General features: G+C 43.5%; 1 protein-coding gene across 1 annotated transcript in view; it reads left to right on the top strand.

The window, feature by feature from the left end:
* pcdh15b (protocadherin-related 15b) overlaps nucleotides 1–17,195 on the top strand; it is a 1,866,923-nt gene that overhangs the window by 1,279,344 nt on the left and 570,384 nt on the right. The window contains exon 19 of the mRNA XM_070875055.1: nucleotides 4,556–4,649. Coding sequence (XP_070731156.1) covers nucleotides 4,556–4,649 — 94 coding nt within the window. The remainder of the gene's footprint in view (nucleotides 1–4,555; nucleotides 4,650–17,195) is intronic.

Below are 17,195 nucleotides of genomic sequence, written 5' to 3' on the forward strand. Positions count from 1 at the left end.
CCAAAACTGAACACAATATTCCAGGTGAGGCCTCACTAAGCCCTGTACAACTGCAGTAAGACCTCCCTGCTCCTGTACTCAAATCCCCTAGCTATGAAGGCCAACATACCATTTGCCTTCTTAACCGCCTGCTGTACCTGCATGCCAACTTTCAATGACTGATGAACCATGACACCCAGGTCTCGTTGCACCTCCCCTTTTCCTAATCTGCCGCCATTCAGATAATATTCTGCCTTCATGTTTTTGCCCCCAAAATGGATAACCTCACATTTATCCACATTGTACTGCATCTGCCATGCATTTGCCCACTCACCTAACCTGTCCATCACCCTGCAGCCTCTTAGCATCCTCCTCACAGCTCACACCGCCACCCAGTTTAGTGTCATCTGCAAACTTGGAGATATGACACTCAATTCCTTCATCTAAATCATTAATATATATTGTAAAGAGCTGGGGTCCCAGCAGTGAACCCTGCGGCACTCCACTAGTCACTGCCTGCCATTCTGAAAAGGACCCGTTTATCCTGATTCTTTGCTTCCTGTCTGCCAACCAATTCTCTATCCACATCAGTACATTACCCCCGATACCATGCGCTTTGATTTTGCACACCAATCTCTTGTGTGGGACCTTGTCAAAAGCCTTTTGAAAGTCCATATACACCACATCCACTGGTTCTCCCTTGTCCACTCTGCTAGTTACATCCTCAAAAAATTCCAGAAGATTCGTCAAGCATGATTTCCCCTTCATAAATCCATGCTGACTTGGAACGATCCTGTCACTGCTTTCCAAATGCGCTGCTATTTCATCCTTTACGATTAGTGGGGAAAATGTTGGAATCACTGATGTCAGGCTAAACGCTCTAAAATTACCCGCCTTCTCTCTCCCTCCTTTTTTTTAAAGTGGTGTTACATTAGCTACCCTCCAGTCCATAGGAACTGATTCAAAGTTGATAGACTGTTGGTAAATGATCACCAATGCATCCACTATTTCTAGGGCCACTTCCTTAAGTACTCTGGGATGCAGACTCTTAGGCCCCGGAGATTTATCGGCCTTCAATTCCATCAATTTCCCTAACACAATTTCCCGCCTAATAAAGGATATCCTTCAGTTCCTCCTTGTCATTAGACCCACTGTCCCCTAGTACATTCGGAAGGTTATTTGTGTGTTCCCTCGAGAAGACAGAACCGAAGTATTTGTTCAATTGGTCTGCCATTTCTTTGTTCCCCATTATAAAGTCACCTGAATCCGACTGCAAGGGACCTACGTTTGTCTTCACTAATCTTTTTCTCTTCACATATTTATAGAAGCTTTTGCAGTCAGTTTTTATGTTCCCTGCAAACTTCCTCTCATGCTCTATTTTCCCCCTCTTAATTAAACCCTTAGTCCTCCTCTGTTGAATTCTAAATTTCTCCCAGTCCTCAGGTTTGTTGCTTTTTCTAGCCAATTTACATGCCTCTTCCTTGGTTTTAACACTATCCTTAATTTCCCTTGTTAGCCACAGTTGAGCCACCTTCCCCATTTTATTTTTACTCCAGACATGGATGTACAATTGCTGAAGTTCATCCATGTGATCTTTAAATGTTTGCCATTGTTTATCCACCGTCAACCCTTTAAGTATCCTTTTCCAGTCTATTCTAGCCAATTCACGCCTCATACCATTGAGGTTACCTTTCCTTAAGTTCAGGACCCTAGTTTCCGAATTAACTGTGTCACTTTCCATCTTAATAAAGAATTCTACCATATTATAGTCACTCTTCCCCAAGGGGCCTCACACAACAAGATTGCTAAATAGTCCTTTCTCATTACACATCACCCAGTCTAGGATGGCCAGCTCTCTAGTTGTTTCCTTGAGATATTGGTCTCGAAAACCATCCCTAATACACTCCAGGAAATCCTCCTCCACCGCATTGCTACCAGTTTGGTTAGCCCAATCAATATGTAGATTAAAGTCACCCATGATAACTGCTGTACCTTTATTGCACACATCCCTTATTTCTTGTTTGATGCTGTCCCCAACCTGACTACTACTGTTTGGTGGTCTGTACACAATTCCCACTAGCGTTTTCTGCCCTTTGGTATTCCGCAGCTCCACCCATGATGATTCCACATTATCCAGGCTAATGTCCCTCGTTACTGTTGCATTAATTTCCTCTTTAACGAGCAACGCCACCCCGCCTCCTTTTCCTCTCTGCCTATCCTTCCTAAATGTTGAATACCCCTGGATGTTGAGCTCTCAGCCTTGGTCACCCTGGAGCCATGTCTCCGTGATGCCAATTACATCATATCCGTTAACTGCTGTCTGCGCAGTTAATTCGTCCACCTTATTCCGAGTACTCCTCGCATTGAGGCACAGAGCTTTCAGGCTTGTCTTTTTAACACACTTTGCCCCTTTAGAACTTTGCTGTAATGTGGCCCTTTTTGTTTTTTGCCTTGGGTTTCTCTGCCCTCCACTTTTACTATTCTCCTTTCTATCTTTTGCTCCTGCCTCTATTTTATTTCCCTCTGACTCCCTGCATAGGTTCCCATCCCACTGCCGTATTAGTTTAACTCCTCCCCAACAGCACTAGCAAACACTCCCCCTAGGACATTGGTTCCTGTCCTGCCCAGGTTTGTACTGGTCCCACCTCCCCAGAACCGGTTCCAATGTCCCAGGAATTTGAATCCCTCCCTTTTGCACCACTCCTCAAGCCACGTATTCATCTGAGCTATCCTGCGATTCCTACTCTGACTAGCACGTGGCACTGGTAGCAATCCTGAGATTACTACTTTTGAGGTCCTACTTTTTAAATTTAGCTCCTAGCTCCCTAAATTCATCTTGTAGGATCTCATCCCGTTTTTTTACCTATATCGTTGGTACCTATATGCACCACGACAACTGGCTGTTCATCCTCCCTTTTCCGAATGTCCTGCACCCGCTCAGAGACATCCTTGACCCTTGCACCAGGGAGGCAACATACCATCCTGAAGTCTCGGTTGCGGCCGCAGAAACGCCCATCTATTCCCCTTACAATCGAATCCCCTACCACTATAGCTCTCCCACTCTTTTTCCTGCCCTCCTGTGCAGCAGAGGCACCCACGGTGCCATGAACTTGGCTGCTGCTGCTCTCCCCTGATGAGTCATCCCCCTCAACAGTACCCAAAGCGATATATCTGTTTTGCAGGGAGATGACCTCAGGGGACCCCTGCACTACCTTCCTTGCACTGCTCTTCCTGTTGGTCACCCATTTACTATCTGGCTGTGTACCCTTTACCTGTTGGGGAAGTCCAGAACCAGGGGTCACAGTCTAAGGATAAGGGGTAAGCCATTTAGGACCGAGATGAGGAGAAACTTCTTCACCCAGAGAGTGGTGAACCTGTGGAATTCTCTACCACGGAAAGTTGTTGAGGCCAATTCACTAAATATATTCAAAAAGGAGTTAGATGTAGTCCTTACTACTCGGGGGATCAAGGGGTATGACGAAAAGCAGGAATGGGGTACTGAAGTTGCATGTTCAGCCATGAACTCATTGAATGGCGGTGCAGGCTCGAAGGGCCGAATGGCCTACTCCTGCACCTATTTTCTATGTTTCTATGTTTCTACGTAGATAGGAGTCATGCTTTCCCCACCAGTAATAGAATTGACCAAAAAAATTGGCATGGAAGAATGACCTTAATGCCATGTATATATGTTGACACTCCAGAAGTAATAAGCGAAGAAAATCCTGGCAAAGAAATGTTTGTCAATTTTTTTCTTACTAAATTACATAAGAAAAGTATTCAACTTGCACATCGATGCAAGTCGGAGCCTTTTTTGCCCAATATTATGCACGGGTTTTTTTTTACCTCGGAGATGGTAATTACATTTTAATTATCAAGAGAAAAAGTTACAATTCTATTTTGTTCGTCCGTATAGCATGCATTATTTAATTCATTAAAAACATGAATTTATTTTCACTACTAATATATTTGATACCAGCTTTGGAATAGAGATTGAGCCAACCTGTAATCAGGAGCAGAAGTTGCCTGCACTATTGTCACAAAAACATAATACAGGTACAACCTCTCAAATCTGGCTGCTCGAAAATGGGAACTGACGGAAAACCGGACATTTTTGAGAAAATCCGGGCCGGACTAATTATCGGCTTCGCCGCAATATTTTAAATGGCGTGTGATCGGTCCGAGCCTTGCTGAGCCTTGCCAAATGACCATCGACCCGACCTGACCCACACTACCATTAGTACTTGGTAGCTTACGTATGTTCTTGATTTTCTTGTGTGAAATCTGGTAAAATCCGAAAATCGGCCCGGCCTCAGTCCTGGGGTTGCTGGAGTTGAGACGTTGTACCTGTAGAGAGAACTGAATTTGCTCTTTCAATGTAGAGTAAAAGCATCTCTCTGAATGGATTGTACACTAAAATTTGAAATAAATTGCTTAAAATTACAGTGATCAATTACAAAGTAGGAGTACGCTTTTGACTGTAAAAAGTCAATTGTTCTAATTTCTTAAACTTCTGCAGCATGTTTACTGGTTCATGAATGTTTATTTAAAGCTTTTCTTGCTTTCTATTTTTCCCTAGCACTGGACTGCTCGTCTTAGAAAAATCTTTAGACAGGGAAAGTACTGATCGATACATACTTATTGTCACAGCATCTGATGGCAAGCCCGATTCCGTAAGTCAATTAAATTCTTTGATTCATAGTTATTTGTTACTATTCTATTCAGTTCCATTGGAGTTATAAAGTTTTATTCTTGTAATTCAGCATCAATGTTAGAAAATGTTGTACATTTGCTGATTATAATTATTTAAAAATTTAGAGATATGCGGCTGAATTTTGGCCACTATTCTGCGCCGTTGTTTTGGTGTATGCAGCTTTTTTTTGGAGCAGATAATAATCGGCAAGTTTGGCCAAAGTTTCTGTGCTGTTCTAAAGTAGGTACGTCCGATTTTTTTTTTTATGAGTTCCCAATTTTTTTACATCACTGAGGACGGAACCTGCTGTGTGCGTCATTTCTCGTCATTTAAGTGAGTTTGGCCGAGTGCGATTTTTTTTCTAAAACGGCGCATTGCATCCCCGTGGAAAAATCTTCCCTACACTTAAGGAAATTGCCGCAGAGAAGAGAAAATCAGCGGAGAAAAGACGCCATTGTTTCCGCGGAGCTGAAGACAGGGCAGGTGCGGGGACCAGGGCAGTGGGGGGGGGGGGGGCGGTCCTTACGGCCTGGGATAGGTGCAGGCCGACCCACTGTCACCCCAGGCCGAATGGAGCCGCACCTGCCCACACCTATCCCGGGCCGAAAAGACTTTGTACCGGCCCGCATTACCTCTTTGGCTGAGATTAACTATCTTACCTGGTCAAGGCACTGGAAAATGGATGCTGTCCGTGCATTCATACTAAGTCAGCCAGAGCCTCCAGAAGAGGTGGAAAGGAAATAAGCAGAGGGTGGGAAGGGGAAGAGAGCGCAGTTTATGTGTTACAAATCCTGTGGGTTGCTCATGATAAGTCAGATAATACACGGGCCTTTTGGCCCGGGATAGCAGCGGCTTCAGTTTCCAGCCCAGTCTCAGCCCTTCATCAGTTTCAGTTTCCAGCCTCAGCCCTTTAGAGCGTCCCTCGTTACCCTAGCAACATCAGTTTTTGGCGCAAGCCTTAAGCTCCACCCACAGAGCTTAAGGCCAATCTGCACCGCTCCAAATTCAAAGTTCATTCCGGTGAAACTTGGAACTTTTTTTTGGCGTAGTTGGGCCACTAAAAAAAAATCAGACGTACCTCTTCAACTGCGCCAAAAATCGCCCATGCTGGTAAATTGAGCCAATGTGCCCTGAAATAACATAGCGCACCACACTATTCCTGTTAGCCAGCTAAGTTCACTTTATTGACCAGCAGAGTCTAACATTTTTCACTGCTAATCTTAAGAAGCCAAAGAAGGAGATATTTTCATCCTTGTGCATGAAATACAAAAAGTGAGTATACAGGTACAGCAAGTCATCAGGAAGGCAAATGGAATGTTGGCCTTTATTGCAAGGGGGATAGAGTATAAAAGTAGAGAAGTCCTGCTACAACTGTACAGGGTATTGCTGAGACCACATCTAGAGTACTGTGTACAGATTTGGTCTCCTTATTTAAGGAGGGATATACTTGCATTGGAGGCAGTTCAGAGAAGGTTGACTTATGAAGAAAGATTGAGCAGGTTGAGCTTGTACTCATTGGAATTCAGAAGAATGAGAGGTGATCTTATTGAAACATATAGGATAATGAGGGGGCTGGACAAGGTAGTTGCAGAGAAGATGTTTCCCTTCATGGGGGAATCGAGGACTAGGGGGCATAGTTTTAGAATAAGGGGCCTCCCATTTAAAACTGAGATGAGGAGAAATGTATTTTCTCAGACAGTTGTAATTTTGTCCAATTCTCTGATCCAGAGAGCTGTGGAGGCTGGGTCTTTGAATATATTTAAGGTGGAGATAGACAGATTTTTGAGTGATAAGGGAGTAAAGGGTTATGGGGAGCAGGCAGGGAAGTAGAGCTGAGCCCATGATCAGATCAGCCGTGATCTTATTGAATGGCGAAGCAGGCTCGATGGGTCAAGTGGCCTATACCTGCTCCTATTTCTTATGTTCTTATATCAGGTGGGGTGACTTAAAAAATTGGTCAAAGAGGGAAAAAGAAACACTTGCATTTACATAGCGCCTTTCACATCCTCCGGACATCCCAAAGCTCTTTAGAGCCAATGAAATACTTTTGAAGTGTAGCCACAGTTGTAATACAGGAAATATTGGGGGTGAAATTCAATACATTTGCACCTCCTGTTAGCGTCCCTGGGGGGGTTATTAACGGGGACGCAAATGCGTTACCAACCAGGCGTGGCTTTGGCAACAACTCCCGCCATATTAGGCACTATAGCTTTGCGCCCCGATCTTCTGCGCCTGGAGATCGTGATGTCATCGCCGGGGCCATCGCCCCGTTAGCGCTCCGGCCCCGAAATTGAGTTTCACCCTCTGCTGCAATGCCGGTAAAAAACACCGGCAGCTGCAGGAGACGTGGATCGGGCGTCCAGCCGCTGCCGGGGCGATTAATTAAAGGCGAGGTGTCCGAGGGAAGTAAAAAAAAGTACCTTGGTTCTGGCGGCACTGCTCCGTTTTCTGCGCGTGTTCCTGGCCGTTATCGAGCGGTATCCCTGCTCCCTAGGTGGTTCTGGTAGGTCCTTTTTTCATTGCAGAGTCGGCAGCGTGTGTCCTTTCCTTTAAGGGAGGGAAGGGCTCCTCGGACGCGGCAGCGCTGCATGATCCCGTGCACGGCCTGCTGAGGGTCTGTCCCATGAGCGCTCCAAGAAGGAAGTGGAAGCACCTGATTTAGCACTTCCTTCTGGGAGCGCTAAATCAAATTTTTTCAGAGGCGGCAATCTTTAGCTCCTGTCGGTAAGTTTCCCACCTCTCAGATGCTGCTGGCCCAAGCGGGCCGATAATTAATTTCTCCCTCAGTAGGACTTAAGTAGGCCGTAAAGGAAGACACAGAGTTGTGGAAGTTTAGGGAATGAATTCCAGCGCTAATGGCCGAGACAATTGAAGGCACGGCTGCCAATGGTGGGGCGAAGGGAGTGGTGTAATGTGCAAGGGTTAAAAGAATGCAGTTTTTGAAGGGTTTTAGGGAGAGGCCCATCCTGCAGCTCATCCTGTGTCAGTGATTGAGTATGAAGCTAAAGTGTTGTGGATGGATCAATATTTCAGAGTGACAATTTCAAAAGGAAACTCCAGCTTGGCTGTCTGCTATGCCATGACCATGATCATTCAAAGGTTCATAACACTGAATGTCAGCTTTGGAATGATGAGCAGTACAAGAGTATTCTGTTCATATAAGGGACAGAAACCTGTTATAAAAATCTTCTGGGTAACGTTACCTTGGCATTACTTTGTCTTTGGAGGGTGGCAAATGTAACCCCACTATTTAAAAAAGGAGGGAGAGAGAAAATGGGGAAGTAGCCATTACTGGTTAGCCTGACATCAGTGGTAAGGAAAATGCTGGAGTCTATTATAAAGGATGTGATAACGGCACCTTTAGATAATAGCAACAGGATTAAACAAAGTCAACATGGATTTATGAAAGGAAAATCATGTTTGACTAACCTACTGGAGTTTTTTGAGGATGTACCTGATAGAATAGATAAGGGAGAACCAGTGGATGTAGTGTATTTGGATTTTCAGAAGACCTTTTGATAAAGTCCCACATAAGAGGTTAGTGTGCAAAATTAAACCACACAGGATTGGGGGTAATGTATTGGCATGGATTGAAAATTGTTTAACTGACAGGAAACAGAGAGTAGGAATAAACTTTTTTTTTTTGGGGTGGCGGGCAGTGACTAGTGGGGTACCACGGAGATCAGTGCTTGGGCCCCAGCTATTCACAATATATATAAATGATTTGGATGAGGGAACCAAATGTAATATTCCCAAGTTTGCTGACGACACAAAACTAAGTGAGATTGTGAGTTGTGAGGAGGATGCAAAGACGCTGCAAGGCGATTTAGATAGGTTGAGTGAGTGGGCAAACACGTGGCAGATGCAGTATAATGTGGATAAATGTGAAGTTATCCCCTTTGGTAGGAAAAACATATGGACAAAGTATTATTTAAATGGTGATGGCTTGGGAAGTGTCAATGTACAGAGGGACTTGGGTGTTCTTGTACACCAGTCATTGAAAGCAAACATGCAGGTGCAGCAAGCAGTTAGGAAGACAAATGGTATGTTGGCTTTCATTGCAAGAGGATTTGAGTACAGGAGCAAGGATGTCTTACTACAGTTATACAGGGCCTTGGTGAAACCGCACCTGGAATATTGTGTGCAGTTTTGTTCTCCTTACCTCAGAAAGGATATAAAGAGGGAGTGCAGCGAAGGTTCACCAGACTGATTCCTGGGATGGCAGGACTGTCGTATGAGGGGAGATTGGGTGGGCTAGGCCTGTATTCACTAGAGTTTAGAAGAATGAGAGGGGATCTCATTGAAACGTATAAAATTCTGATTGGGTTGGATAGACTGGATGCGGGGAGGATGTTTCCTCTGGCTGGGAAGTCTAGAACAAGGGGTCACAGTCTCAGGATACGGGGTAGGAAATTTAGGAGTGAGATGAGGAGAAATATTTTCACTCAGAGGGTGGTGAACCTGTGGAATTCTCTACCACAGAAGACTATGGAGGCCAAGTCACTGAATATATTTAAGAGGGATATAGATAGATTTCTAAAAACAAAAGGCATTAGCGGGTATGGGGGAAAAGCGGGAATATGGTGTCCAGTTAAAGGATCAGACTCGAAGGGCTGAATGGCCTACTGCTGCTCCTGTTTTCTATGTTTCTATGTTTCACATTTACAGCCAGAATCTCTGGCTGTTGCAGTAAGCAATTGATCACCCAGTCAGCTATTTACTGGCAGGCTTTCAGACAACTCATCTCTATGCAAGGTGCCAACCAGGGCAACTTATTTGTCTCATTGTATGCATCTGCACCTCATTTGTATCATCCATTTAATGTGCTTTCAAAACTCCTTCATTGGTGAGAAAAACTGTAATGCATTAATCAATTGAATGGGATTTTAATTCAGAGTATTATTGACTTGAATTTCTATATGCCGCTCTCATTTTATTTGCAATCCTGAGAAAACCATAAATAGTTTTGTTTACTCCAACTTGTTTACGACTGCATTTGCAATCTACTGAGATTGCTTTTTAATGAATTCTGACCATATTATATATTTTAGACCTGTTTTTAGTGCAGCATTGAAACAAGTGACTTCTTTTTAAAATATACTGAACAGTCGGTATAAATAAAATGCTAAATTCTTTCATTTGCTGCATTCACAACCAATGTTCCCTGTAATTATTTTTGGTGTCTTTAAGGTGATGGACTGCCAACAAAGACACACCACTCACTTTGTTGTTGTAGCCCTCTTAACAGCTGCAACATAGATTCAAACTTCTGGCTCGTTTCTGTTCACAGCCAGATAGGAAGCTTGTTACTCAGGTCATTATGCATATATAATTAACCTCACTTAAATTTCAAGCGGGATTGAACATACACAATGGGCTCGATGTTAAATCCCTCCATGACAGATGGGAGGAGATCGGGGAGGGGTTAAACCGACAAAACGCAACCCCAACCTGACGTGTAACACATGCCGTCACTTCTGCAGAGATGGGTCGCGTGGCATGCAAGTGTTCCGTCTTGGAGAGGCAGGGCACATCATTATCATATGTAACTTCAGCTCCCACAGTGCAATTAGGAGCCTGCTTTAAATTTAACTGCTGCCACATGGGTGTCCCAAGGCTCGGGAAACTCGGCAGCCAAATGGAGATGGAAGGTTCCAGAAGGTAATTGCTTTTTGAGGCGCTGCTTGTGGGCCTGGAGGAGCAGGAGTGCTCGCCCCGGCTCCATAAGGAAGCCTTTGACCGTCCTTTTGCTGCTCATGGCCTTTCTCTAGCCCCTGCCGTGATCAACAACCTCCCCAACCTAAGCCCTGATCTGCAGCCTGCTCGACTCCCACTCAAGTGTATGAAATGAAACAATAAACTCTGTGCTGTGAGCCAGTGACCAGGTGCAATCTGGTCAGTCTTTAATGGCTTCCAGAAGTGAAGATACAAAGGTGAAGTTCAGGTTATATACCGGGCCAGCACGAGTGTACCTATGACCCTAGGACCTCCGACGGTAGTGCCCCCTGTTGGTGGGCAGACCTTATGTACATACATTACACCTGTGAGCATGACAGAACTCTGTCCCGCCCACAAGTCTGCACCCTGTCCACCTACATGTTCTGGGCCTCGCGGGTTCTTTGGCTGCTTCAGCCTCCCCCGCATCCTCCCCGCAAATATTGAGGCCAATAAATCAGGCCAATGTTCACAATTCCTGCCTAAATATCGTGTGCATCAAAATGTTATCCCCAAATTTTTAACCTTCTGCTACCTTTTGAATTAGGAATTTATCCACTTCATTTTAAACGCTTCAAGTTGAGTCTATAACCACCTCAACCTGGTGGATTCTAAGCCTGATGTTTTATCTTTCTCAATGATGTTTAGCTCAAGGTTTACCTCATTTAACACAACATCTCTTCCCTTAGTCTATTAATTAGTTTGATAAAGTTCCTTTAAATCAGTTCTTTTAAATCCACTGTCTTGGCAGTACTTGGTTGGTTGAGCAAATTACAAATATAAACCTTAGAGCAGTTCACCACTTTACTTACTTTGATCATCAAAATGACATAACAGAGCTATCAAACTGCAGCTGCCAACAGATATTCCATCATTCTCTCTCAGGCTAGTTTGCAGGTTCCTTCACAAGCCTCCAACTGTTCTTTTTTAATAGTTTTTTTTCCCAAACAAAAGGATTTAAATCATACTGTACAAATTAATAACAGAGATGCTAACACATTCATAGGAAATGCCTTTGCTATTTTAAATTAGTCATTAACCTGTTTGAAACAAATGAACTAACATCACACACTATGATGTAAAGGCAAAAGCCAATTAAGTTGTACCACCATCCAAAAATTGGAAGGTTTTTTTCAGCAAGGCAAGAGCTTAGAGAATATGAGAGAATGAGAAGCAACCATTTGAAGACCTCGGGGTGGAAATTCGGTTTGAGGTTAACTGGGGTGCTAATGGCGGCGGGACGGGAAATGGTTTGTGTCTGGGCGCTAGGCCGGCTGAGCAACTGAAAATCCCGAGCTAAAGAGCTGGCCTCAGAGCGCCCTAAGAGAGGCTTCACTGGAAAAATAAATCGTCAAAATAAACATTCCCTACCTTGCTCACCCCACATAAACATAAATCGCAAAAAGAAAAAAAAGAAAAACAATCACACTTACCTGATGTATTCATTCCTTCCCTTCCAGCCACTGGGACAGCTCTGACCGCCTGGCTTTTCAGGCGGTCCCACTAGGGCGCGCTACAGGGCAGTACAGGGTCAGCGGCAAACAAAAATCTCTGCGATGTCAGAACTGGAGGTATGCTGGTGCCGGTGGTGGTGACCAACATCGCCCCTGGGCAGTGCTGATCACCGCCTTTGGCACCAGCACACTGAATGTGCCGAGTGATGCAAATGCCAGGGCTCGTGGCTCCGAATCCCTTTAGCACCCCTGTTCTGACCCTTTCCAGGGGCGCTGAGCTAACGAATTTCTACCCCATAGAGCTTACATTGCCCATGCCCAATTAGTTATTTCATCTTATTTGGGATATGGTTAAGGGCTCAACATTCCTGCCTGCTATTTTTTGTGAGAAATAAGATGTAGATACCACAGTGTCAGAATAGAAAAGGATAACCAATAGTCAAATATAAAGGTGCTGGACTGGTGAAGTTCAGCATCATTTGAAGGGATCTGGTCTAAATTAACTTCGCAGGTACAAAAAGTTATCAAAAAGGCTACTCGACTGTTGGGCTTTCTTTCAAGGGGTGGTGGTGGGTAACTGGAGTACAAAGGGGGAAGAATTGATGCTTCACTTGTCCAGAGCCTTGGTCAGACTCCATCTGGAGTATTGCATTCAGTTTTGGGCGACACACCACAGGAAGGATATATTGGTCTTGGAGGCAGTACACTGTAGATTCACGAGAATGATACCAGGGCTAAAAGAGCTCCATTATAAGAAGAGGTTGCTTAAACTGGGCTTGTATTCCCTTGAGGTTAGAATGTTTGAGGGGTAATCTAATTGAGGTCTTTAAAATGATAAAGGGATTCAATAGGATAGATTCAAAGAAACTATTTCCTCTGGTGGGGTATTTCAGAATAAGGTGGCATGATCTTAAAATCAGAGCGAGGCCATTTGGTAGTGCAATCAGGAAACACTTTCTTCACACAAAGGTTAATGGAAATCTGGAGCTCTTTCTCCCGGAAGGCTATGGATACAGAGATAATTGAAATTATTAAGACTGAGATTGATATATTTTTCTTTGGTAAGGGTATCAAGGAATATGGATCAAAGGCAGACAAATGGATTTGAGTTGCCTTTTAGCCATGATCTAATTCAATAGCAGAACAGGCTCAAGGGGCTGGATGGTCGACTCCTGTTCCTAATTTTTCTGGAAAAATTAACAAATAGGTCAAAGGATTAGAAGTGTAAAATCCTCAAAAATGAAATGGATTCAGCATAAAGTACATATATTCCTACAAGGTAAAAAGGGGAGTGCAATAAAGAATAGAGTTAACTCTTACTCTATTTTCCTCCCTTTTCACCTGTCTTTAATCAAATTTTCTACCCTCCCAATTCCATTTCATTTAATCTTCTCCAATAGCTTTCGGTGTGGTACCTACCAAAGGTTTTCTGAACGGCCATCCACACCACATTATCCAATGCATTTCCCCCATTCACCATATCTGTCACCTCCTCAAGGAATTCTATCAGGTTTGTCAACCATGATCATCCTTTCTGAAAGCCATGTTGGGTGCTTTGATTTTCTCTCTATCTAGATATTTAGTCATTTTATCTTGAATATTAAACTAACTGACCTGTAATTACTTGGGCTAGCTCTGTCTCCCTTTTTGAAAATATGTATTACAATTGTCTCTCTCCAGTCCTCTGGTACATGATCACTCTCAATAAAACCTGGAAATATAGGAGAAGGGTTTAACGGGAGGACAGGATCAGTGCATGAGAAGCTCGAATCAGGCACACATCCGGAAGTTCTGAATTTTAATACTTTACTGTTTGCAATCAGTCTCCCGCCCAAAGCTGGAGATCTAAGGAAACAGTTCCTCGCATAAAAAGGTACGTTCTGGGGAGTGGGGGTTCCCAAGTCTCTGAGCACTTGGTTTCAGTGGGTACACTAAATATATTCGCATAATTGTTGATAGAGTTGTCCCTAAATTTGATTAAATGAAGACCAGCACAAGAAAAGGGAGGGAGGATAAATGATACCACACCTAATTACCTGGGCGTGATGAAAAGCGAAGGAAAGACAGTGTGGACACCACCACCGCAATAACAACGTCAGATCTTAGCTTTCATATTCTTACCTCACATATTGAAGTGTAGTGTCGTGAAGGAAGGGACGAGCTCCATGCCATCTGTTCTGTCTGATTTGGGATTGAACCTCCAGCGTCTTACATATACTATTAGCCTTTGTGATTATCTGTCAGCGCTCGCTGGTATTTCAACTTCTGACAGTCCTTAGTTACCATCTTTGATTTTTTTTTTGTTACTGGAGCAGGTAATAAGCAAGGCTGTGTGTATTAGCCATTCTTTCATTCAGCCAAATAGTGGCACAGATATAGATGCAACTGATCTGGATAATAAACATGGGCTAAGGAAGATTTGTAATAAATTACCTGGGAGATCATTTTGGCTGGAGTTTACCTTATGCCAACTGTTTAAAAAGTCAGTTTTTGTTTATTTGACAAATAACATGAACAGAATTTTATGACAGTCACTAGGAACAGGATTTTCTTAATTGTTACCTTAATTTGCTATCATAAGGATTGGCAAGGAAGCAATTCGCCCATTGTGGTCCCACCATACTCTCCTTCACATCAGTTAATGGGATCACCCAGCTCGTTTGTTCTTCGTCAAGAGGAAATTGCACAAATGTGTCTGTGTCCCAGTGACAACTTGCTGTCTTGCGAAAAATACTGAACATATGATTTGACACTGTGACTGAGTTAATTGAAATAGTTTCAAATAGGAAGTTGCCACCTCAAAGTGGCATCTCATTCTCCGCTTAGAAGATCCAGGCGTCACCTGGTTTCAGACAAAGCAGATTATATTTATTGTGGTAGTGATAAGATATGCTTTTGTAGATTAAAAAAAAGTTCAGGCAGTCAAATGGGATGGAAGCCTATCTTCATACCAAGTCCTCACAGGTTCAAGGCCAAGATCAGCTGCAAATGGTTTGATTCTCCAATAATGTTCAGAGGGTGGTGATAACAGTCAGATAAAAATTCAAAAGCAGTATTTAACTTCTCTGTATCTGATGTTAATTAGGCCCATTGGGTTGCTTCATTTTAATGGAATTATGACCCTACAGGGTGGTGGCCGATTTGGATGAAAGGCATCTAAGACTTTGCCTAGGTGCAAAAAGAAATCATAATTAAATCCTGATAGGCACAGACCAAGAACTCTGCCATCTCAAAGCATATGGAAGCATTACTAGATAAGAAACTCTTGCAACATCTCAGTCACAAAAGTTGGGTAGCTAGCCATTGACTTGATTAACCAATTGACCAATCAACATGTGCTGCTCTTAATCTCATGGTTCAAATTGAAGAGATGAAGCCCTGATGACACCATATTATAGTTAACTCCATCAGAAAGACAAATAATGACCAAATGCTGCAAGCAGAATTAGATAAGGAGCGAAATAATGATGTGTTATCTTTAGGTACTTCTAACCTTGATGGGCCTATAATCTCCAGAGCCATCTGCTCCGTTGCGCTAAGGCTCAGATAATAGCAGTACAGTTTGGGCCAGATTTTGCTGCAGCAGGGCATCTAACGGCATATGCCATTTGTTCGACTTGCAAGTTCGATTCGATTCTTAATTGCAAGTAATTACAAGGCCTAAATATATGTGGTGGGTTTAGTTCATATCTACCACGCAAATGTCGTAATTTAACAACATTCAATGCATTTCAATGGTAAGGTAGACAACAAAATGTCATTTTGTGAAGCTAACAATGGAGTGGCGCAACTCGGACAGCAACTTTTGGATATTAGCATTTAACCGCGCATCCGCTCCTTGTTTAAATTTACTGTACCATTTATGCATACACAATGAGGGCTGAAGTATTCTGGGGTTTAGCATGTTTGAAAATCGATAAATCACCAGGGCCAGATGAAATGTATTCCAGGCTGTTGAGAGAAGCAAAGGAAGAAATAGCAGAGGCTCTGACCATCATTTTTCAATCCTCCCCGGGTACAGGTGTGGTGCTGGAGGACTAAGGACTACTCGCATTGTACTATTGTTTAACAAGATGGAAAAGGTTTCACTGAGTAATTACAGGACAGTCGGCCTAACCTCGGCGGTAGACAAATTGTTGGAAAACATTCTGAGGGACAGTATTAATCAAGGCACGGATTAATCAAGGACAGTCAGCATGGATTTGTTAAGGGAAGGTCATGGCTGACTAACTTGATTGAATTTTTTGAGCAGGTATTAAGGAGAATTGATGAGAGTAGTGCATTTGATGTAGTCTACATGGATTTTAACAAGGATTTTGACAAGGTCCCACATGGCAGACTAGTCAGAAAAGTAAAAGCCAATGGGACCCAAGGGAAAGTGGCAAGTTGGATCGAAAATTGGCTCAGTGGCCGGCAGCAAAGGGTAATGGTTGACAGATGTTTTTGTGACTGGAAAGCTGTTTCCAGTGGTGTTCTGCAGGGCTCAGCATTAGGTCCCTTGCTTTTTGTGGTATAAGAAAGAAAAAAATATCCTTTCATTTCTATAGCAGCTTTCATGACCACCGGACGTCTCAAAGCGCTTTACAGCCAATGAAGTACTTTTGGAGTGTCGTCACTGTCAGCAAGGACAGACATTGATGACAAAGTCCAACGCCACGTTCAGTGTGCCAGTGCAGACTTCGATCACCTGAGGAAAAGAGTGTTCGAAGACCAGGATCTCAAATCCGGCACCAAGCTCATGGTCTACAGAGCAGTAGTGATACCCCACCTCGTATATGCTTCAAAGACATGGATTATGTATAGTACCTCAAAGCATTGGAGAAGTACCACTAACATTGTCTCTGCAAAATCCTGCAAATCCACTGGCAGGATTGATGCACCAGCATCAGTGTTCTCTCTCAGGCCAGCATCGAAGCATTGACCACATTCAATCAGGTCCAATGGACGGGCCACATTGTCCGCACGCCCGATGCTAAACTCTTGAAACAAGCACTCTCTTCCGAGCTCCATCGCGGCAAGTGAGTCCCAGGAGGGTAGAGAAAACACTTCAAGGACACCCTCAAAGCCTCCTTGAAAAAAATGTAACAACCCCACTTACTCTTGGGGATCCCTGGCTCAAGACTGCTCAAAGTTGAGCATCAACCTAGATTTAGGTGCTCAAGTTCCTGGAGTGGGACTTGAACCCACAGCCTTTTGACTCAGAAGCAAGTGTGCTACCCGCTGAGCCACAGCATACATTAATGATTTAGACTTGGGCATGTGGTTGTTCGTGAGGATGAAAGCTGTAGACTGCAGAAATAAATCAATGTACTGGTCAGGTGGGCAGTAAAGTGGCAAATGGAATTCAATCCGGAAAA

This window comes from Pristiophorus japonicus, chromosome 3, assembly GCF_044704955.1.
Source record: "Pristiophorus japonicus isolate sPriJap1 chromosome 3, sPriJap1.hap1, whole genome shotgun sequence".
NCBI lineage: Eukaryota > Metazoa > Chordata > Chondrichthyes > Pristiophoridae > Pristiophorus > Pristiophorus japonicus.